Source organism: Prionailurus bengalensis, chromosome A3 (assembly GCF_016509475.1).
Source record: "Prionailurus bengalensis isolate Pbe53 chromosome A3, Fcat_Pben_1.1_paternal_pri, whole genome shotgun sequence".
NCBI classification, from domain to species: Eukaryota; Metazoa; Chordata; class Mammalia; order Carnivora; family Felidae; genus Prionailurus; species Prionailurus bengalensis.
Window position 1 is genome coordinate 65949417 of NC_057354.1, and position 20577 is coordinate 65969993.

At 48.4% G+C, this 20577-nt stretch overlaps 1 protein-coding gene across 2 annotated transcripts in view; it reads left to right on the forward strand.

The window, feature by feature from the left end:
* EPAS1 (endothelial PAS domain protein 1) overlaps positions 1 to 20577 on the forward strand; it is an 85380-nt gene that overhangs the window by 30189 nt on the left and 34614 nt on the right. For both annotated transcript variants that reach the window (XM_043603307.1, XM_043603306.1), the window contains exon 2: positions 18233 to 18423. In XM_043603307.1, coding sequence (XP_043459242.1) covers positions 18233 to 18423 — 191 coding nt within the window. The remainder of the gene's footprint in view (positions 1 to 18232; positions 18424 to 20577) is intronic.

Here is a 20577-nt window from a genome sequence, read left to right on the forward strand (position 1 = left end):
AGAGGGAGACACAATCCAAAGCAGGCTCCAGGCTCTGGGCTGTCAGCGCAGAGTCGGATGCTGGGCTCGAACCCACGAACCACGAGATCATGACCTGAGCCGAAGTCGGATGCTTAACTGACTGAGCCACCCAGGCGCCCCAACAGATGACCGTTTCTGTGCCGTTACTGCCTCACGGCGGAGGGTACCTCTCTCTTCCCTCAATTCCTTGCACACAAAGCTAGGCACACGAAGATGTTTAGTGTGCCACCCTGAATTGAAACTGTCCCCCGCACAGACTGTCTCCTATCCAACACCTGTGTAGCATGGCTTATCTTTTAAAATAAGCCATCCTGCAAACAGCAGGTTCCCTGGTGGCCTTGAGGTTTGTCGGAGGTTCTCTAGAACTGGCAACTCAGCGGTGACCTCAGAAGTCTTGGCTCTGGCAAGGCAAAGTCTTTGCACTAAAACAGGCTCAGCGCCCATGGAGATAATCACCTCTTGTAATATCCACACAATCATCTCATTGTCAAAACACGAGGAATGCAAAAATAGAAGAAATGCCACAACAGGGTTGCCCCATGTTCCAGCGGACCCAGGATTCTGCCTCTGGCCGAGGGCACCTTGGGACACCTTGGGAGGGACGGTCCCAAACATTGTTCTGGAAGCCAGCCCCGATTGGTAAGGCCTGTGCTCCTAAAAACCTGAGCCAAGCACCTCCTTATTAGACCTCCCCAGGCCTGTTGTGCTGCGTCTTCTCGAGACCCCTTTACCACTTCTTTTTCCTGGCCAACTCCTGTTTGTCCGCACAGTCTCACTGAGAGAGCCCTCCGTGAGGCTCCCCTTCTCCCTGCCTTGGGTCACGGCACCTTCTGTGCTCCTAAGAGCACTCACTGCTGACTTCTGCAGCAATACCTTCAGCACCGCCCAGCCCACGGTGTGCCACAGACATGGATCGAGGCTACATGTACATGTGTTACTCCGCACAAAAGCTCAAGGAGGCCAGCACTTTTAGAGTAACTGTTTTGTAGGACACTGAGGTTTAGAAAAACCTGAGGGACTCTTGCTGGGTCACAGAGGGGGTGTCTGAGCCCCAAAGCCCAGGCGGTCCACCTGGCCGTGGTTTGTTTATTTGTCTCCCTCACTAGACTGTCAGCTGGTTGAGGGCAGAGCCCTGTCTTTCCTTCTGTATCCCAGTGCCTGGCACAGGGTGGACACTCAGTAAATGTTCAGTTAATAAAAGCTAAAAGCTCGCCAAACATAAACGCCAGATGGCATTTAAATTCCAGAGAGCCACACTTCTATCAAAAATGCTAAACTGCAAAGGAGTACTTGCCCTTTTAGCCAAGTAAATAGTGGCTTTGTAGACCTCTGGCTGCTTTAGAACTTTCTTCCAGGTGCTACAGAGTTGTGGGGTGTGGCCCACCGCAGCGGGTATAGGACAACTGGGTTTGTCCCAGTCTGTAAGTCGATCAGAAGTCACTCAAAGCTGCATCTGGCATTTTAAAAAATAATTAGGAGAAACAAGTAAGCAGGACAGAAAAGAACATTTCTTAGTTGATTCCGGAGGAATGGGCCTTTTCCTTCCACACGCTGGTGGCCTGGTTGGGACTATTCCAGGCATAGCTGAGAGCCACTCCAAAGAGCCACTGGGGGTTACACAACCACCCTCCGATCAGGTCTCCCCATACTAGGGCTAATCTTCTAAATCATTTAATCGAACACTGTCCGGCCTCTGAGGCCTCAGGGACTCTGGGGCTGTTTCTTCCCTGGGCTTAAAGTCTTTCTGTGCTGCTGACTCATATGTTAATTATCGCTTTCCACAAAGTAGAATTAACAGTGCTGCTGCACTCGCCTGCCCAGATGTCATACAATCATTTTTATCTGCCGAGTTGGGACTGAGCGTGCAGGATGGCTGAGGCAAAACCAATGGGCCCTTCTTGAGCATTCTGGGTAATGGGCATCAGAAACACAGAAGCCATCCTTGGCTCCGTAGCCATGATGGAAGAGGCTTCCGGGGTGCTCCGCTCCACACAGGAAACAGAGGGTTAACTGCCCAGTCTTTGCCCAACATTGTGGCCAAAGAGTTTCAGTTTGCTGTCACCTGTCAGCATTAATGGACAGAACTGGTGTTTCACAGAAAAAAATAGGAACTTGTTTTCTCTTTGACTGCTGGGCTGGATAATGAAGTAAAAATGACATTATCTCTAATAAAAGTGATCTGCAGAAATCACTGATAAAATATCAGTAGCAGAGATTTGCCATTAGCAGGTTAGCCAGATAAGGGAAGCAGCTGGGTTCTATTAACCCCCTCCTGGTCTGGTGTGTGTGTTGAGGGGGTGGGATTGAGGTTTGGGGACTAGATTTTTAAACACTGACATTTGGGCTAATGGAGGATGTTTATTCCAAAGTGTGGGTCCTTCTTGAACCCTTCTTGCTGACCTCCAGGGTATTCATTGGGTTTTAAATTTGTTTGGTTTTTGTCTCTTAGGATTTTTGTCTTTAGAAGCTTTTTTGGGGCGGGGGGATGGCTTGGCCCATTTTCTCAAGTTACATCACTAAAGGGGTGGAACCCTGGCCAACCCCTGGCATCTTCTTTGTTTAAAATCTGATTCCAAGAAGGGCATCTATACATGTGACGTGAAAGCTTTGGGTGATGGGTGGTGTTGGGCAGCAAATTGTTCTTTGTGCCAAGGAACTGGGATCTGAGACAGAAACCTCCCTGGTCTCATCTGGTGCGGGGGGGGGGGGGGGGGGGCACCACTGTCCAGGCTTGCACGTTGTCAGTGAAAGCTGAGTGGCATTTGGCTCACTGAACACCCCCTGTGATGAGAACAGCAGGCACAGCCAGCACCTTCAGTATGAAGACAGGGTATGGGGACCTGTTTCCTGGGACAGTGAGGAGTCATCGGATGTTAGGTAACCTAGTGAGGAAGACAGTCACCATCGTTCCTCTTTATTAACCCCCTTTCTACTCAGAAAGCACCAAAGCATTAGAAATCTGCAGTCCTGATCCTATAGCTGGGGGGGTGGGTGGGGGGTGGTCTTGGCTGCTTTGGCCTTCACTCCAACTTGCCATCTGAAAGAGATGAAACTCTTATTTTGAGGGTAAGGTATAGTGCCAGGCTGTGTGTACATAAGAACTTGGGCATTTGCCTCTGCCGTCAGAGAAGGCCCATAAGATAAGGAACAATAAGGTGATGCTACCTTACAGGTAAGTATTGATCAGCTCTCCATGTGTTCAGGACAGGGGTGGGGGATCAGGGTAGGCTGGGTAGAGTGATCAGAAAAATCTCCATGGAAGAGGTGATTCTGAAAGTATAGGGTTTGGAATATAGGAGAGTAAAGATCACATTTCAGGTGGAAAAAAATAACTGGGTGGCAGTTAGGGGTGGCTCAGTGATGGGGGGGCAGTATGGAACGTGGTCTGGCTGGAGCAGGTAGGGTGCTGCTGGCTTCCAGAAATACAGACGAGAAGGCAAGGTCATGGCTAGGTGACCTCAAGGGACGTCTAGAGCTTGGGCTTCATCAGGAGGACAGTAGGGAGCCACTCTCATTTTTAAACAGGGCAGTGACATGCTGAAATGGTCTGGGGGCAAGGGGAGTGGACTGGAGAGCTGTTCCTTCCCCTGAGGTCTGATTGGAATTATATTCTTCTCAATCAGGAAGCAAGGGGAAACAGCCAGAAGATGGGGGCTGATGTCTTTGAAAATAAGCAAAGCACCACTGGAGCCAGAAGAGGCGCGCACCCTCAGTGAAGTTTGTTTTTCGTCCCATGGGTAGCGTTTATGAGTTACTGTTTAGCAAGCATGCCTTGCTGAGGTCTCTGTGGGCTGAGCCAAGGCTCCAGTCCGTGGTGGCCCACAATTTGCTGCCATATTTAGAGCTCCTAATAAAGGGACTCATTTCCCCTGGCATTACTTCCAAGAGGGGTTCTCATACTTGCTGTCCAGCGTGGCAAAAGCACATCCAGCAGAAGAGGGATCCAGGTTGGGTTCTGCCCTGCCCACCACCTGGCACCTCAGACACTACCAGTCAGTGGGGTAGGCAGGTATCTGATCATCAGACTTTATTTCCCTGTCGTTTTGTTGTTGAAAGCCCTCCTCTGTGCTTGGCACCTTGTGGATACTTAGTGGTGTTTGTGGAATGAATGCATCTCCCCACTCTGACTTCTCCAGCCTGGTACCTGCTCCAGCCTGTCTCCTGACTCCCAGCCACCCCGCCCCCACATTTCTTCAGCAGTATCTTTGTCCTTGTCATCCCTCCTGCCCACCGATTGCCTCCCTGTACCCCCTGCTCCAGCAGCCCTCTTCCAGAAGCCAGCTTTCCCTGTATTGTTCAGCCTTGCAGACTTTTTCCTGGTGCCTGGCATCACAGTGGCTGATTGCCAGGCCAGCCCTTCAGGACTTGACCCTGCACTTCTCTGCAAACTCCCTGAGGCCAGGAGTGGTCATTCTAGGCTTCATTCTACTGCTCCCATTCTGAGCACATGAAGAGGGGTTCATAAATACTTGCTGAGTGAGTGGAGAGGAAAGGCTGTTGCCGGGGAGAAAACCCCATTTCCCAAATTGCTCAATATTATCATTTGAGAGCATGATAGTAACTTGGGGGAAGACTTTGGCATTTCCCGTGGCTTTTGATGACTTCTCTACAAAGGAATGGAATGTAGCTTCTATAATGTGCATGAACATCTCCCTTCTCATTGTAGTATGGCAGGCAGAATTGGAAGAAAGCAAGGACTAGCATTTGGCCATGAATCAGATCCCACAGCTCTGGACATGCAACTGTGTAACAGTCTGAAAATAGGATTGAAGCCCAGGACAGAAAGGGTCCCCGAGGTTTTCTTTGGGTTCCTTTCTCTCTCCTTTTCTTTTTCCTTTATCTTTGCTTGCATTCTTCTTCTTTTTTTTTTTTTGTATTAAAAAAAATTTTTTTAATGTTTATCTTAGAGAGAGAGAGAGCGCGTGCGCGCGCGTGAGCGAGCGTGAGTGGGGGAGGGGCAGAAGGAGAAGGAGACACAGAATCTGAAGCAGGCTCCAGGCTCTGAGCTGTCAGCACAGAGCCCGACACAGGGCTCAAATCCACGAACCGTGAGATCATGACCTGAGCCGAAGTCGGACGTTTAACTGACTGAGCCACCCAGGTTCCCCATGTTCTTCTTTTTTTAAATAGGGAGAAGAGAGGGTGTTATGGGATGGGGGGAGAAGGTAAGAGATTCTGTCTGTGCGCCACACACCCCCCACCCCTGCTTTCTATTTCTGTTTCGAAATACTTTAAATACCAGGCACCAGAATTTCTGGCGTCAAATTGGGATTAGTAAGGCAGATCCTGGGATATTTCACTATTAGCATATGATCAAGCGTCAGTCCTGATTCACAGACTAAACAAATGTTATTTTCTTTGAAATTAAAGTGTCTGAAATAGGAGAGAACAGACCTTTAAAATCATATTCTTTTCAAGAAGAGCGTTCTTTCTGACAACTGTCTACTCCAGTTATAGCTTTTTAAATTTTTTCACCCAGAATGCCTGACGACACTGCCAGGGGAATTTTTTGCCCCCTCCTTCCTGCCTATGCCCAGCGCTGGCCCCAGAGGCGGCCCAGTTCTGTTTTCTCATGACACGGTGATTATTTTTGGCACTGCACATATTTTTTCTAATGTTATTACTCACCCCCTCCCCTCGGTTGCCTTTTTGAGGAGCAGTGGTTTGGGCAACTCCATGTACATCGGGGGTTAATTTGGTTCAGCATGGTGAAGAGGGGGAGTGGGAGAGAGGAGGAGTTCTACTTTTGCACCCACTCTGCAGCACCCAGCCCCACTTCCCTGCTCATGAAAGAGCTTGCTTTCACTAGGCTCTGTGCTCACCATTCATCCTTTGTGCCAAAGAGCTGAGGGGATATCTAGAGGTGAGGCTGGGGGCTGCGCCTTGGGACTGGCATCTTAATGGCTTGACTTGGCTGGCGTTAGAACAGCCCCATTCAGAGTGAGTTCACTCCCTGTGCAGTTGGCTCACTCAGCCTCCGTCCATAGATGTTCTCTTGTTCAAGCTGCATGAGGAAATGGAGGTTTCCAAGTGGGAAGCAGCCTTCCCAGTGCTTTAACTCTTCACTGAAGGGAAGAGGAGCTGCGGAGCACTACACAAAATCTAAGCTGGCCCAGCTGCAGCTCCTGGGAGAGGCAAGGCCCCGGGGCTGGGGCTGGAGGCCAAGGCGGCTGTGATCACTTTTGCTTTCGGCCCTGAGAGGGAAAGGAGAAGAGTAAAGGGCATGCTTGAATTGTCCTTAGAGTCAATTAGCAAATATTTACCCAGTGTGTCTGCCCTGGGCCAAGGTCCCGTGAAGGATGCACAGAAGTAAATGTTGTGTCTGAGCCCCTTCTCCGTGCAAAAGCACCAAGGTACTTACAGTCCAGCTCTAGCAGCAGGGCTCTGGCTTAGAAAAGCCAGCAAGACAGGGAGGCCTCTCATGAGGGCCAGTGAGTAATGTAGGCAGGAAGCGCCTTGGAGAAGGGAGCGAGGGTGGCCGGGAAGCGTCTGCGGGAGGTTGGGCTTGGACTGGCCCCTAGGGAAGGAGTTTTAAGAAATAAAAGGGGATGAGATGATGGAGGGAGGGGGTACTCAAAGAAGAGCGGGGACATCCAAGTGGAGCCCAGTGAAATATCCTGTAAGAAAATATAAAAAGAGAGGGAGATTCTTCCTGGCAGAAGAGAGATCTGACTTGTTAGACTTTAGGTGGCTTTGGATAAGGAAGGCATCAAGGGTAACATTGACCCTGTCAACATCGACATCTCCGTTGCGTCCCTGGGTGTGGTCAGTGGAATCAGCATGGTCTGGAAGGTTGTTAGAAATGCAGACTCACAGGCCCCAGCCCAGACCTACTGAGTCAGAAACTGTACCAAGATCCTGGGGTGACTTGTGTGCTCAGTCAAGTTTGAGAAGTGCTGGTGCGTGGGACCCCACAGGCAGCTGTCAGCAGTACTAGTTCAGACCCCAGGTTTCATTCAAGGAGTTGGAAACGTGCACGCGCCCCCCCCCCCCACACACACACGTCTTTGAATCTCTCTGTCTATGGCTCTTCCTGGATGGAAACCTTTTATTCTGATTGAGAACTGGATTAGAATTCTTACAAAAGACCTAGAACGGTGAGAGACTTTGAGGAATTCACAGAACAGAAATCATTCAAGTGCTTTTTATCCAGTGTCTCCAATTTGTACCACTTTGTACTATTTACGCTTTAGAGGACACCAAAAGAACAGGTGATGGGTCCTTTCCCTGGGGAATATGTGGTCTAGAGGGAGAGACAAAGACTACAGAAGTGATATAAGAAGAGAATAAATACCAGGGCTGGATCATGCAGTGCGGAATCTCTGATGCGGGATGTGCAGAAGTCTGCAGAGGTGAGGCCTTCCCGGAGAACATGGGCTGCGGGAGGTCCCGAGAGATGGGTGTCACTTAGGCAGGCCAGGTGGATGAAGGGCATGTGTATCAGGTGGGATGTGGGACAGGGAAGGCCAGGAGCTGGTCTGTAGAGGCTGGGGTCGCTGACGGTAAGCTGTTCCCGACTCCCTCCAGAGAAAGTGCATGCTTCATGCGTGGGAATCCGTTCACATCTCATCTCAGGCACTTTTTCCTTTGTCTTTCTGCTGTGTCATTTCTTCAGTTTTCTTAGCTGCACGCAGCGGTATAGGATCAGGATGGCTGCACATGCAGAATGGCTTGAGCCAAACCACCAGATCATGCGGTTGGAAGCCCGTGGGACCCAGGGGAAGAAGGGCTGCTGGCAGATAGAAGCTTTAGAGAAAGACCCTTGAGTGCGGACAGATAGTCTCAAGCCTAGGGAAGTGGCCCCGAGGAAAATAGTGTGGGGACCAGACATATTGTGGTGATCACTTTGCAGTGTATGCAGATAGTGAATCATTCTGTTGCGTACTTGAAACAAATGTAACTTAGGTCAATTAGACATCAATAAAAGTTTTTTAATAGGAAAAAATTAGAATGAAACACTTTACCTGTGGTGTCTGCAAAGTCTGCTAGCAAAGTAAGGACTTTTTTTTTTTTTAAACACAGACATCTCCAAGCAGAGAAAACGTATCTCACTGGGCCTGGCTTAAAAGGGGCTGACCTAGGGCAAGAGGGTGGCCAGGGTGTCTCTTTTGGGGACATCCCTTCCCAGATCGAGAATTCATCTAATAAAGTATCCTTACAGGGAAGGCTTCACCCCCAATACACCCAGCTCAGCTAACCCATTTGAACCTGCAAGAGGGATCTGCTTATGAGCATTTCCCAGAAGGTGGCAATGCAATGAAGAGAAATAGGATTTATGATTAAATGACAGGTTTGAAGTGCGCCTGGGTGGCTCAGTCGGTTAAGCATCCAACTTCAGCTCAGGTCATGATCTCATGGCTTGTGAGTTCGAGCCCCACGTCAGACTCTGTGCTGACAGCTCAGAGCCTGGAGCCTGCTTCGGATTCTGTGTCTCCTCCTCTCTCTGCCCCTCCCCCACTTGTGCTCTGTCTCTCAAAAATAAGTAAACTTTACAAAAAAATTTTTTTAATGACAGGTTTGAGTGCTGGCTCCATCACTGGGTGATACCGGGCATGTCACTTAACATCCTTGCAACCTATTTCTTTCTGTGTAAAGTGGGGATGACACCATACCTCCCTGACAGGATTGTTTCAGGATTAAATCAGAGGCAGTATGATGAGAGACCTTTACAACAGCAAGTATCTCATGCTGTAGCACCAGCAGCCACAGTATCTCAGGTCACTGAGGTTGATTAGTCCCTCGGCTAGAGTCTGCACAGTGTAGGGTCAGGCAGTAGCAGGCATCAGAGACCAGAGAGCGCCATGGAGAGCCAGGCTGATGCCCCTTGCGGCTACTCGCTTTCCTCCCCTTCTCATGGGTACAGATGCCACGGAGCCTTCTCTGTCCACACATTGGTTGTGGTGAGATCAGAGTAGATGGAAAGACACTTATACAATGGGGAAGGAGGTCCTCCTGACCAACAAGAGTGGCTGCCTTTACAGAACTGGGATCTCCAATTCCAACTCAGTTGGCCATCTCTCTTCAGTTGTGTTAACATGGATACGGCAAGAGAGAGAAAGGAAGCCTATGAGACTGGGCAGGGAAAGTGGCTGAGAGGGTGTGTGCTTCCTACCTTCCTGCCCCTGATACCTCCCTCTGCGGCACCTGTCCCGAGACCCTGCCTTCAATAGCAGCCGTCGTGGCCCTGGAAATGCTAATGTTGTCCAGTCCTCAACTTGCACAGGGGAGTCACTGCGAGGCAGCTGTGGGGAGCTGACAGCCAGCTGATACGTGTCCTCGTTTATCATAAAACATAAATTAGAAAGCAACACCTGATGCACAGTCACCTTAGTGGTGTTTATAACACCTAGAAATTAGAAACCATAACTCAACAATAGCATAGTGCATTGTGATATACCCACACAATATATGACTGACTGTTCTGAGTATCTTTAAAGAATTCTTTAAAATGTGATAAACCATTAAGAAGCCATAAATCCAATAAAATCTCAATTTTTTTTGTTTATACCTTTCTGTACTTTTAAAGTTGCCTACACTAAATGTGTATTACCCTTATCTTCACCAAAGCATTTTTTAAAAAGGAAATGGTTTAAGATAAGCTAGGTTATAGAATGGTAATGAATAACGAAGGTCTGTTGCAGTTGTGTGACATGTCTAGTGCTGGTTGGCAGGGGGGCTCTCTGTTCATGTGTCCTTGGAAAACTCGGAGCTCAGGGCTCCTGTTCCAGCTCCGCACATTGATACTACCCTTCTGAACTTCAAGTTGCCTCATCTCTCAAATGGGGATAATGGTATCTGCTCTTTCTACCCTACTGGGTGAGATTTACAGACTAGCTCATAAAGCGCTTTACAAACTGTAGTGATTGGTACAAAGTGGTGTTGCTCATAATATGTCGAATAAGGAAATCCCCGCTAAGGCTTGGGCTCGGAGAAGCTAGGACGGCAACAGTTCACCGCTGGTACTCCTCTGCCTGCCTGACTTTTCCCAGCTGGGCTGGGGACTGCACACGTCCTCAGATTATATAAGGCACTGGGTCATCTGGAGCCCCACATGGGCTATACCTATGGGGCTGCTTGGTAATTGGGTCTGCTGCTCTTCTCCCAGGCTGCCTGGAGCCCAGAAGCCCACGAGATAAGCATCTCCAGCGGGCCCTAAGCAGAATTGACCATTAGAGGGCCATGTTGGGTGGGCCCCAGACATTACTGTCAGCTCTGAATGCAGTCCAGGCCCACTCTCCAGGGACACAGACCATCAACGTGGGTCAGGGAGTCAGGGGCTCGGCCCCAGTGGAGGGGAGGTTGGGAGGCTGAGGTATGAGACACTCTCCAGGATTCATCCTTCAGGGAAGAGATGAGTGGGAGCATCCACTCCTGTTTTAGCCACTCTAGCCCTCACCTCTTCTTGGTATTCCCTGTTTTAGGACTTTCGATATACAAATCTATAGTATTAGTCTTCTCTCCCAGTGAGGCTTGGTCTCTTTTTGGGCAGAGCCCATGCCTCTCACCAGAGGTGTGCATAGTGAAGCTATATTAATGTGGTTCCCCGCACCCCCCCCCCACCTTGTGGAGGTCTGTCTGATATGCCCAGTTCCTCCTGAGTTTGCAAGTTTAATTTCTTCTATTTTGACTGATTAACATTGATGCCTTTACTCCCCTCTGTTATAGATTCATATACTAATTTCTGTTCCCTTTGGACAAACATCCGAATACACCAGAAAATTGGCCGTGAGAATACCACCCTCTTCTGCACATTTTTGCCACTCCTTTAGAATTGTCTGTAGAGCTAAAGACTATTCTTTTGAGTAACTTCAATTGTGGCAAGGCCTTATCTCTGAGGGCACATTTCATTCTTTCAAACAACCAACATCCATCCACAGCCAAATCTGGTGACTAAAGGAGGCGGGCAAACAGGATGATATTGTTTAGGGTTTAAAATGAAATATGTTCTGTGAAGTGTTACAACTGCTTTTCTTTTGTGGCTCTGAAATTCATTCTAAAAGGCCACCCCAAATACTTAGAGCAGTAGTTAATTTCAGAAATAGACGTGGGTTTCACGCCTCTGAAGACATGTGATCGCAGGTGTAGAAGCTTGTGGTTTAGTGAGCCCTCCGGGTGATTCTGCTGGAGGCCAAAGTTGAGAATCACTGCTCTGCAAAAACCAGGACCAGTATCGCCCCATAGTTTAACCAAGGATCAGATGAGATTGTCCATGAAATGCACCTTGCCCCAGTGCGCAATAAATATCAATTTCCTTTTCCTTCCACAAAAACCAAAACCAAAACACAAACCTTTTTATTTTAAGCTGGCTGCTTTGCAACAGTGGTTCCCAGGCCTGAGTGCACATGAGAATCACACGGGAAGCTTTAAAATCCCTGATACCCCGACTCCACACCATTAAATCGTTCTATTAAGTCAGACTCTGGGGGAGGGGACCCAGGCATCAGTCTTTAAGGCTCCTCTGGTGACTCAAGTGAGCAGCCAAGATTGAGAAGTACTTGCTTTGGCTCTGCTCTGATTTCATCCGTGCAGCCATCGACCCCTGGGTGTGGGGTTCGTCCTGATCTCTGGGACCTGAAGCTGTTGTTCTTCGTCCCTTTCGGGCAGCCCTTGCGCAGCGGCCACACAGCCTTACGGAAGGGTCACGAGAGCCCTCCCAATGGCATTTGACCTGCGTCTGTTCACAACCTCCTGCAAATTGGCACAGCTTAGAATTTTGCCGCCAACGGGGCACATAGTGGCTCAGTTGGTTGAGTGTCCAACTCTTGATTTAGGCTCAGATGGTGATCCTGGCGTTGTGGGACTGAGCCCTGCATCATGCTCCATGCTCAGCGTGGAGCCTGCTTGGGATTCTGTCTCTCTCTCTCCCTCCCCCCCTTCCCCTCCTCTCAAAAATAAACATTTTTTAAAACAAAGAATTTCACCACCAACCAATAGACTGATGCAAGTTGGCTTAATTAACTTCAGTCTCTCTCTCTCTCTCTCTCTCTCTCTCTCTACCTGCTGAAATCCATCCTGCTTATAGGGTAACAGGCATAGTGTTTTGGTCCCCTGGTGGTCCACAGACATTAGGCACGGAGTCCTGAAGGTCAGAAGAAGATAGCTAATTAAGCAACCAGCCTTACTGGTGCCATGTGGGGACATCTTGGGGGCCCCACACCAGGCTGTATTCAGCTGGAAGTCAGCAACCAGGATCGTCTTGACCAAGAGCTGATAATGGTTCTATTATTGACTTAAGCCAAGCTTGGACCAATGACCCAGAAGTTGAGACATTTTGAAGAGCAAAGCTGTGGAGACAGAGGTCTTTCCTGGCTGAGTTGTGGCATATACCCACTGAAGCTTTACATCAGTTTTGTTTTCTTTTCTGACTAGCTGCCTGGTCCTTACATGGTTGCTTCCCTTGATCAGGATCAAATGTTTCAGAATGTGAGTTTCCACCTTGGGGAGAGTAAGTATAAACTTGTAGGTATTAACATGTCAAAAAAAAAAAAAAAAGATAGAAACGTGTTCCTCCCCTGCAGCGTGGAGAGAAACGTATCTGCAGGCTGCATCCCACAGCCTCCAGCGGGTCCCCTCCAGCAGTCCCCCTCCACACTCTACCCCACAGTGATGGAGGCAGCAGTCCCCCCTCCACACCCCACCCCCACAGTGATGGAGGCTGCATCCCATGAAGGGCCACCACACTGACTCCTGCCTTCTTCTCACACCCAAAAGGAACACGGATAGCGCCCTTAATCCTCCTTCTGAGGTTTCAGGTCTTTTTCCCAAATGAATGGGTACTCACTTAAGGACAGAGAATCTTTATGTCACTGTGTCCTTTTCAAATTTTAACCCACCTCTTTTCCCTGCAGTGTCTGTGGACATCCACTTTGTGGGAAAGTATCTAACACAGCATGTCAAAGCTGTGCAATAAACAGCAGTTTCCCCACTGCCAGTGGGGAAATCTTTGATCTTGGACCCAGAAGAACTCCCTTGGAGACAATGTCTTTTATCAAGTTACTTAATCTCTCTAAATCTCTGCTTCTTCATCTATTAAGTGGGGATAATAGTTCCTATCCCTCAGGGCTGTTGCCAGAATCAAATGAGATAGCACATATATGGGGTGAGGGGGCAGAAGCAGTTTCTGACCCTCAAGCCATGTAAGGATGGTATTATGTATCCTTCTAGGATCTGCTGAAGTCCTGCCTCCCTGAGTAGTTTTCTGTGACTTGCTCATCCTAGCTGGTTCCTTATCTTAACCGCTTATACTGTTTACTGCCTGTGGTTCACGGAGGTGTTTCAAGCTGTTGGCTTCTAACGAGACTGCATGTGGATTGCATGCTCCAGGCAAACAAGGAATGAGCACCTTACCCACTCTGCAGTTTCACGAGGTCCAGCGTGGAGTTCAGTAAATGCTTCTGGGTCTGCAGGAGGACAGAGTTAACCAGGGCCATGTTTATGTTGTGTGTTCTGGACACCAAATACTCTGCAGGACCACCCTGTGGTTGCAGGAGGGCCACCAAGAAAGACAGGAGTGGGCACTTCGTAGAAAGAACAATTTGGAGCAAGAAATAAATTTGAGTCTTTTCGGATGATTTGGAAAACTTATTTAACTATCTTTTGATGAGAAAGCAGAGAATTCTAACATGCCATGTCAAGAATTGTCATTAAAAACAAACAAAAAAAATGCTGGTCTATATTGCAGGTAATTCTAGCACCTATCTAGGGAGAGAAAACAAAATGCCAAGTATTTTAGTACATGAAGCCTCCTTGCCCTAAGAAGGTTCAGCAACATAACGTGAACTGGTCAAGATCAGCTTGACCCCCAATTATGCCTCCAGCCCTGGGACAGTGTGGATTTGGTGATGAAGAGCAGCTGTTATGGCCAAACTCTGTGACTGACACTCAGATTAGCCTGATGTCATGATGGTTTTCGTTTGTGGAGAAGCTTTCTAGCGCTTCCAGCCCTTGTACACTCACCTTTGATCCTGACAATAAATAAGACACGAGACCTCTCCCATTTTTCAGATGAGGCTATCAAGGCACCGAGAATGTATTTCTTCATCTGAATCAGATAGTCTTGTGGCCAGTATATTAAAACACCAGTTGGGGCACCTGGGTGGCTCAGTCGGTTAAGCGTCCAACTTCGGCTCAGGTCATGATCTCCCAGTTTGTGAGTTCAAGCCCCGCGTTGGGCTCTGTGCTGACAGCTCAGAGTCTGGAGCCTGCTTTGAATTCTGTGTCTCTGTCTCTCTCTGCACACCCCCCACCCCCCGCCCATCTCTGTCTCTCAAAAATAAATAAACATTTACAAAAATTAATAATAAAACAAATACAAACAAAAACACCAGCCCTCCTAACTTCCAGCCCCTTTTTCCATTTGCTAAGAGGCTCAACCTGTGGCAAATTGAAGTAGGCTGTGGATGCATCTATTAGGGAGGTCTTACCTTCACACTTATCATTAATTATGCTTCTTCTTCAGTGTTGCTAATTAAATGAGAGCAGCGTTACACATTTTTGTTCTTCTAAGAGTCAGCATTAAACAGATATCCCTGGGCTGTGTCAAGGTTAACTAGATAATCTAATTAAAGTTATACTAGCCCCAGAGTGCAACTGTAAAAACAAGGTAGCTAACATGTAGCTCATGACTTTTAAAAGAGGCTGCCTGAGATTCTCCGTCTTTCTTTTTCTAAATGTTAAGATGTTGCGGTTTCTTTATTTCTTGCTAGAGCCATTATCTCCTGCCATTAAGCAATGGACAGAGAATTGGCCTAGGAAGAGATGGGTTCTAGCCCTAGTTCTGCCACTAATTAGCTCAATTGTCCTAGGTAAGTAACTTAGCCTGGTCGGGCCTCAGTTTCCAGATCTGTGAAATGGGGCAAGAGTTATGCCTGTCTTGCCCATCTCACATGCAGGTTGTAAAGACAGAATTAGACACAGAGCGTCAGTGTGTCTTAGGACTTCTAAGTGTCTGCTCAACTGACTTCATGCTTTCCAAGGGCTTAAGCAGGCATTTACTTGGTGACCTTGGGCAAGTTATACATCATGTCAGAGCCTTTGTTTCCACATGTATAAACTGTGCCCACAGTACCTACCATATTGTCATTAGAATTATAATAAGGTCATATATGTAAGGTCCTTGGTGCAGTTTTGAGGCACAAAAGGGGGTGTGAATAAACATTTTCATGGTTGAGGGAACATGGTAGGACCCAAGTCATGAATGCCATTGCCAGACAGAGCATCGACTCCAGCCTATCTTTTTTTTTTTTTTCCTTACCTCTGGCTCTTCCTCTCTGCCTTGTCTATTGCACTCTAAGAAAGGGGCAGTAGCAAAGGGAAACTTTGTGCATGCAGATGTTGGCATTAATGTCACAGCCAGTGCTGGCAATCTGTTCTGTCCAGGATTGCTTCTCTAGAAGCCTTAATACTGATCATGTGCTGATGATGCTTTTGTTGGGGAGCCACGGGTTGGTGCTAGAGAGTGGAATCCAGCATCTTGAAGACACTAGCGCTCCCTTGCCTGCTCTCATGACAGACAGGTGTGATGTGTCCAGTTTTAGTGTCCTGTCCCCTCCCAATCTCCTTCCCTATGTTGAAATGTTGGCAAGCCTTGAACAACTGCTTTTGCTCCACAGTCAGAGGTCAGGACTAAAATATAAGTGGAAGGGACTCATACACAGTCTGCTGTTAAAACTCTTATACAGGAGCAAGCTGGTCCTGAGGTTCTGAGAGGGGGCAGATGGTAGGGTATGGAGTGAGGATTCAGAGAATGGATGCAGGGGGAGCGGAGGAAACAGGAGTTTGGTAAAGGAAACAGAATAGGGAGAGGGGACAGGAAATAACTAACCCATTTCACACTTTTTCTGAAGCTTCTCCCTGCCTATCAACAGCTGTTGGACATTCTTCCCGTAGTCTGAGTATGTGATGCTTAATCCATCCAGGGAGCTGGATTCTCTGTTTTTTAAAAATGAAGCATCTTATAAAGCCAAACAGTGCCTCCGCCCCAAATCTGGAGGGGTTGGAGAGACACGTCAACATTCTGTGAATCCCCAGATACCAATCTTCTGTCCAGATAATAGTCTGCAAAACCAAACAGAAGCAGAAGCCGTGGCTGGCTCTGCAAGTCTCAGATGGGAGGACAGAGGGAGCAAGGTGGAGCTGGTCGGATGAGGCCTTGAGAACTATTAACTACATTGGGCAGTTTATTTAAAAATGAAAGAATTGTGGGGGGCCCCTGGGTGGCTCAGTCGATCGAGCATCTGACTTCGGCTCAGGGCATGATCCCTCAGTTGGTGAGTTCGAGCCCCGCCTGGGGCTCGCTGCTGTCAGTGTGGAGCCCGCTTTGGATTCTTTGTATCCATCCCTCTGCCCCTGCCCTGCTGGCGCACTCTCACAAAAACAAACATTAAAAAAAACAAACAAACAAAAAAAAACAACCACTTTAAAAAATATATAAATAGAAGAAGTTTTTTAAAAACTTGTTTACTAAATGAGCAGTACAGGTTATTTATAGAAACGTAAGAAAATACAGATAAGTACTAAAAAATAATAATCCCTCCACTAACTTCACTGATGGATAAAAGCCTGGCACAAAGCCACTTCTGCACTTAACCTGCCCAAGGACTGCAGGTGAATTACTTCACCTCTCTGGATGTGTTTCCTCATCTATAAATTAAACACAACAGCAGTACTATTTTTAAGGACAATTGTGAGAATTCAAGAAGCTAATGTAGGAGTGCTTAAAACTGCTCCTGGAATATAGTAAGCACTATATGTGTTATAACTGTAAGAATAATAGTTATTTTGGGGGGCGCCTGGGTGGCTCAGTCGGTTAAGCGTCCAATTTCAGCTCAGGTCATGATCACACAGTTTGGAGTTTGAGCCCCACATTAGGCTCTGGGCTGACAGCTTAGAGCCTGGAGCCTGCTTTGGATTCTGTGTCTCCCTGTCTCTCTGCCCCTCCCCTGCTTACATGTATTCTGTCTCTCTCTTTCTCTCTCTCAAAAATAAACATTAAAAGTTTTTTTTTACAAAAAGAATAATAGTTATTTTTGTTATATTTCTACATTTTTTCCTATGTAATGTATAAGAAGTATTATGTATAATACCTACCTTTCTATGAAAATAGGTTGAACTGTACTCTTGTGTAACATTTTTACTCTCAGGATTTTTTTTTTCAGATTTGTTATTAATATAAGCTAACGTTGATTGCTTATAGTTGTGATAAGCCTGTTGTAAAGGTTTCACATACATTATCATATCCAATCTTCACAGTAACTTGGTGGGATAAGTTCTATTAGTCCCATTTTGCAGATGAGAAAAAGGACTCTGAGCGGTTTAAATAATTTAAGTGTACAGAGCTGGCACACGGAGAAATTAGAATTTCAACCCAGGCAGGCTGGCTTTTGAACTTGCCCACATTAGGACCTAACATAGGCTTTGTAATATACAGGATTTCTTTAGGATTTCCTGAAAGAGGCAGGTTTGACTGTGTGTCATCTTTCCTTCTGTCCTGCAAAGAAGAGGAAAGTGAGCGTGAGACAGGCTGCTAACCTATGCTGGCAGGATGAGAGAGGAGGAGTGTTTGTGCATAATCCTTTTTAACCCTTGTCAGGCATGCACTTTGGGACACCAGCCTGACAGATGTCTGGCCGACTGTTTCTTCTTGGGCTCTCATGGCATTTTCAGTGTTTACTGAGGAAATCACTCTTTGATACAAAATGGGATCTAAGGTCCAGTCCCAGGCTTAATTTTTTCAAAGTGCATTTTATCCAGAAAGAGGGCCTTGAAGTGGTTTTTCGTCTTGTTCTCCAGATCCTTTGACACAGCCCTCTGGGCCAGTGGCCACGGCTTCCTCACTCTGCCCCCACCATTCCCGGGCACTCACCTCAGTCCCCAGATAATGTGGGACCAGTCCCAGTCATTGCCAGTTGATTAATTGGCAAGTCTTTGCTCCAAGCCCCTGCATGTGAAGCCCCCAGTCTGGACACTGTAGGTGCACAAGAGGAGGGAGGCGGTTAGAGGCACACACACATACACAAACACACACACACGAAAATAGAGCTGATAATGTACAGCTGAGGCTGTGTGTGCTTGGACGACAGGTATGGACCCACATCCGTTCAGGGGAAGAGTCTGGCTGCCCCATGGTTTGTGGCCCTGGGGATGTCTTGACCAGAGGCGTGATAGGATGACCGTGACATATCAGGATCTAACCCCTTCTCTCTCAATTTAGGAGCAGCTCAGAGAGGAGGAAGGAGAAGTCCCGGGATGCTGCCCGGTGCCGACGGAGCAAGGAGACGGAGGTCTTCTACGAGCTGGCCCACGAGCTGCCCCTGCCTCACAGCGTGAGCTCCCACCTGGACAAAGCCTCCATCATGCGGCTGGCCATCAGCTTCCTGCGCACACACAAGCTCCTGTCCTCAGGTGAGGCTGGCAGTCTTCCCAGGCTGGTACGGCTGCTGTCCTTACCAGCGTGTGCTTACACACAGCAGGCTATGTCGTGCTGGGGTCAGGAGGCTCCTGGGAAGGTCTTCCTCTGCAGGACCCCCACCCACACAGACACCATCACTGGTGCTTCCTTTCTTGGTGTTGAACACCTCCTGTCCAGCAGTGACCTTTACAGTGAATACCGCCATGGGGTGAAGAGCAGGGACAGGACCAAGGAAGCACATGGGCACCCGGAAGCTGAGGAGGAGAGAAAGGTCTGGGGCATCAGGAGTGGCTTTCACCAGCTTCCCAGGTGCCCGGCCATCCGGCCATCAGACCCACACTCCACTCCAGAGCGCGTCTTTAGGAAGCATTTCTACGCTTATCTTCCAGCTACCTTCTCCAGAAGGGCAGCTGGTGTGCCCGTGCAGTCTTTTCTCTCCTACCAGCCCGTACACCATACCGATTGTGTGGTGTCTCCACTCTTGGTTTGCTCGCCTGTAAACTGCCTACCACACAGGGTGTCTGTGGGAATGAGAGGAGGTGAAGTGTGTGTGAGGCCCCTGAGCCAGCCACACTCATTCCCAGCATGGAGTCCTGGGTGGATAACAGCCTCCCCAGAGCTCACTCACCCTCCCTGCTATCACTGTGAGTCTCCAGTTCACAGTCTTTTTTTTTTTCCCCTCCGAATTCACAATCTTCAGAGAAACCTTTTCCTGTTAGCCCTGGCCAGAAAGAAGCGGCCTGGGGAATTAGTTTTCCAGTTCCAGATCCTATGTGACAGTCCCATCCGGTCTGTCAGTTTCATGAGGAAACTGGGCAGCAGGTAGCACCTTTCCCCACGTGGCAGCTGAGGCGCCACGGGTGAGCAGCGTCCCAGCCGGTGAGCGGCAGGGAGGCGGGCAGGGGAAGGTTCTTTTGTGGCTGGCTTTCAGTTTTCCTGAGTGAGCCTGGTGCCTGGGAGCTGGTTGACTCTGCCATCCTGTTATGAAGTGGCTATTCTGGGAAGGAAACCCAGAGCAGAGGGAATCCAGCGCGAGGCAGGGAGGCCAGACCAGCATGTGCTATTCTGGGCCTGAAGCACAGGAAGGATATGGGGAAAGAAAGACCTTCAGAAAATAGGATGACAGCTCAGTGGGTCCAAGGGTCGGAGGGCTAACCCTGTCCTGCAAATCTAAAGAGTCTCCGAAAAGAGTAGACAGGAGGGGGGAGAACCAAGGGCAAAGACATGCTCTATAAATACTTACAAAGAAACAATGCCGAGGAATGGCAGTTTTGTCACAGATGCTAGTGAGAGAGGGGACAGTGGCCGGGAGACAACATCAGAGGGCACGTGTGTACCTCTTTCTTTTAAAGAGGCTTCTCTTTCTGGATAGGTGAGGGCAGTGCCTGGTACCACTGGAATCATCTTTACACACACACAGAGTCTGCACTGGAGGATTTAATGACCAGACAGACGCTTCCTCCACACCCAGAAGCATCTCCTCAACTTCCCTGTTATGATGCTTGAAATCCTACTCTTAGACATTAACTTCTTTGGGTAAATTATTGCTTCCTTCCACCGCAAGCCCCGTCCCACCACCACCAGAGACCCTGAAAGGAATACAGTATTCATCCTGGGACAGCTCTCTGATTGAATTTGGACTTGTAGAACGTCATAGAACTTGTAGAATGATGAGAAGAAGTGAGGTACAAAAACGGTTGCTCAGAGCCACATGCTTAGCACTTGGTGAATCTGTACCTGCTATGCGAGTCCTTTGGAGTCTTTGTGAGAAGGGCAGACATGGGAGGGCAGGAGCATTGTGCAAACCTGGTCAGGCAAAGATGTTGATGAGGGCTAGGTGTGGGGGACAGGTTTTTTCTTGGTGGGAGAACCAAGGTTGAGCAGAAGCACCTGGGGGCCAGCCCTGAGCAGGGAGTGCAGCGATGGCCCTCACACATTCAGTGAGTTGTTTCTGTTCTTTCTTCTGATAGACAGCTTTGATTTCCATGCTCCCCCACATACAATCATTCTTCTCAGTGGTTCAGAGGTTGGCTTGGTGAAAGCCGTGAACCAGAGGCTGGGTCCCCTGAGCACATCTGCCTGCCTGTGTGCTGGCATGAGCCTCCGTGTGCCAGCCACCCCCTGAGAGACGGGACCACGGCGAGACC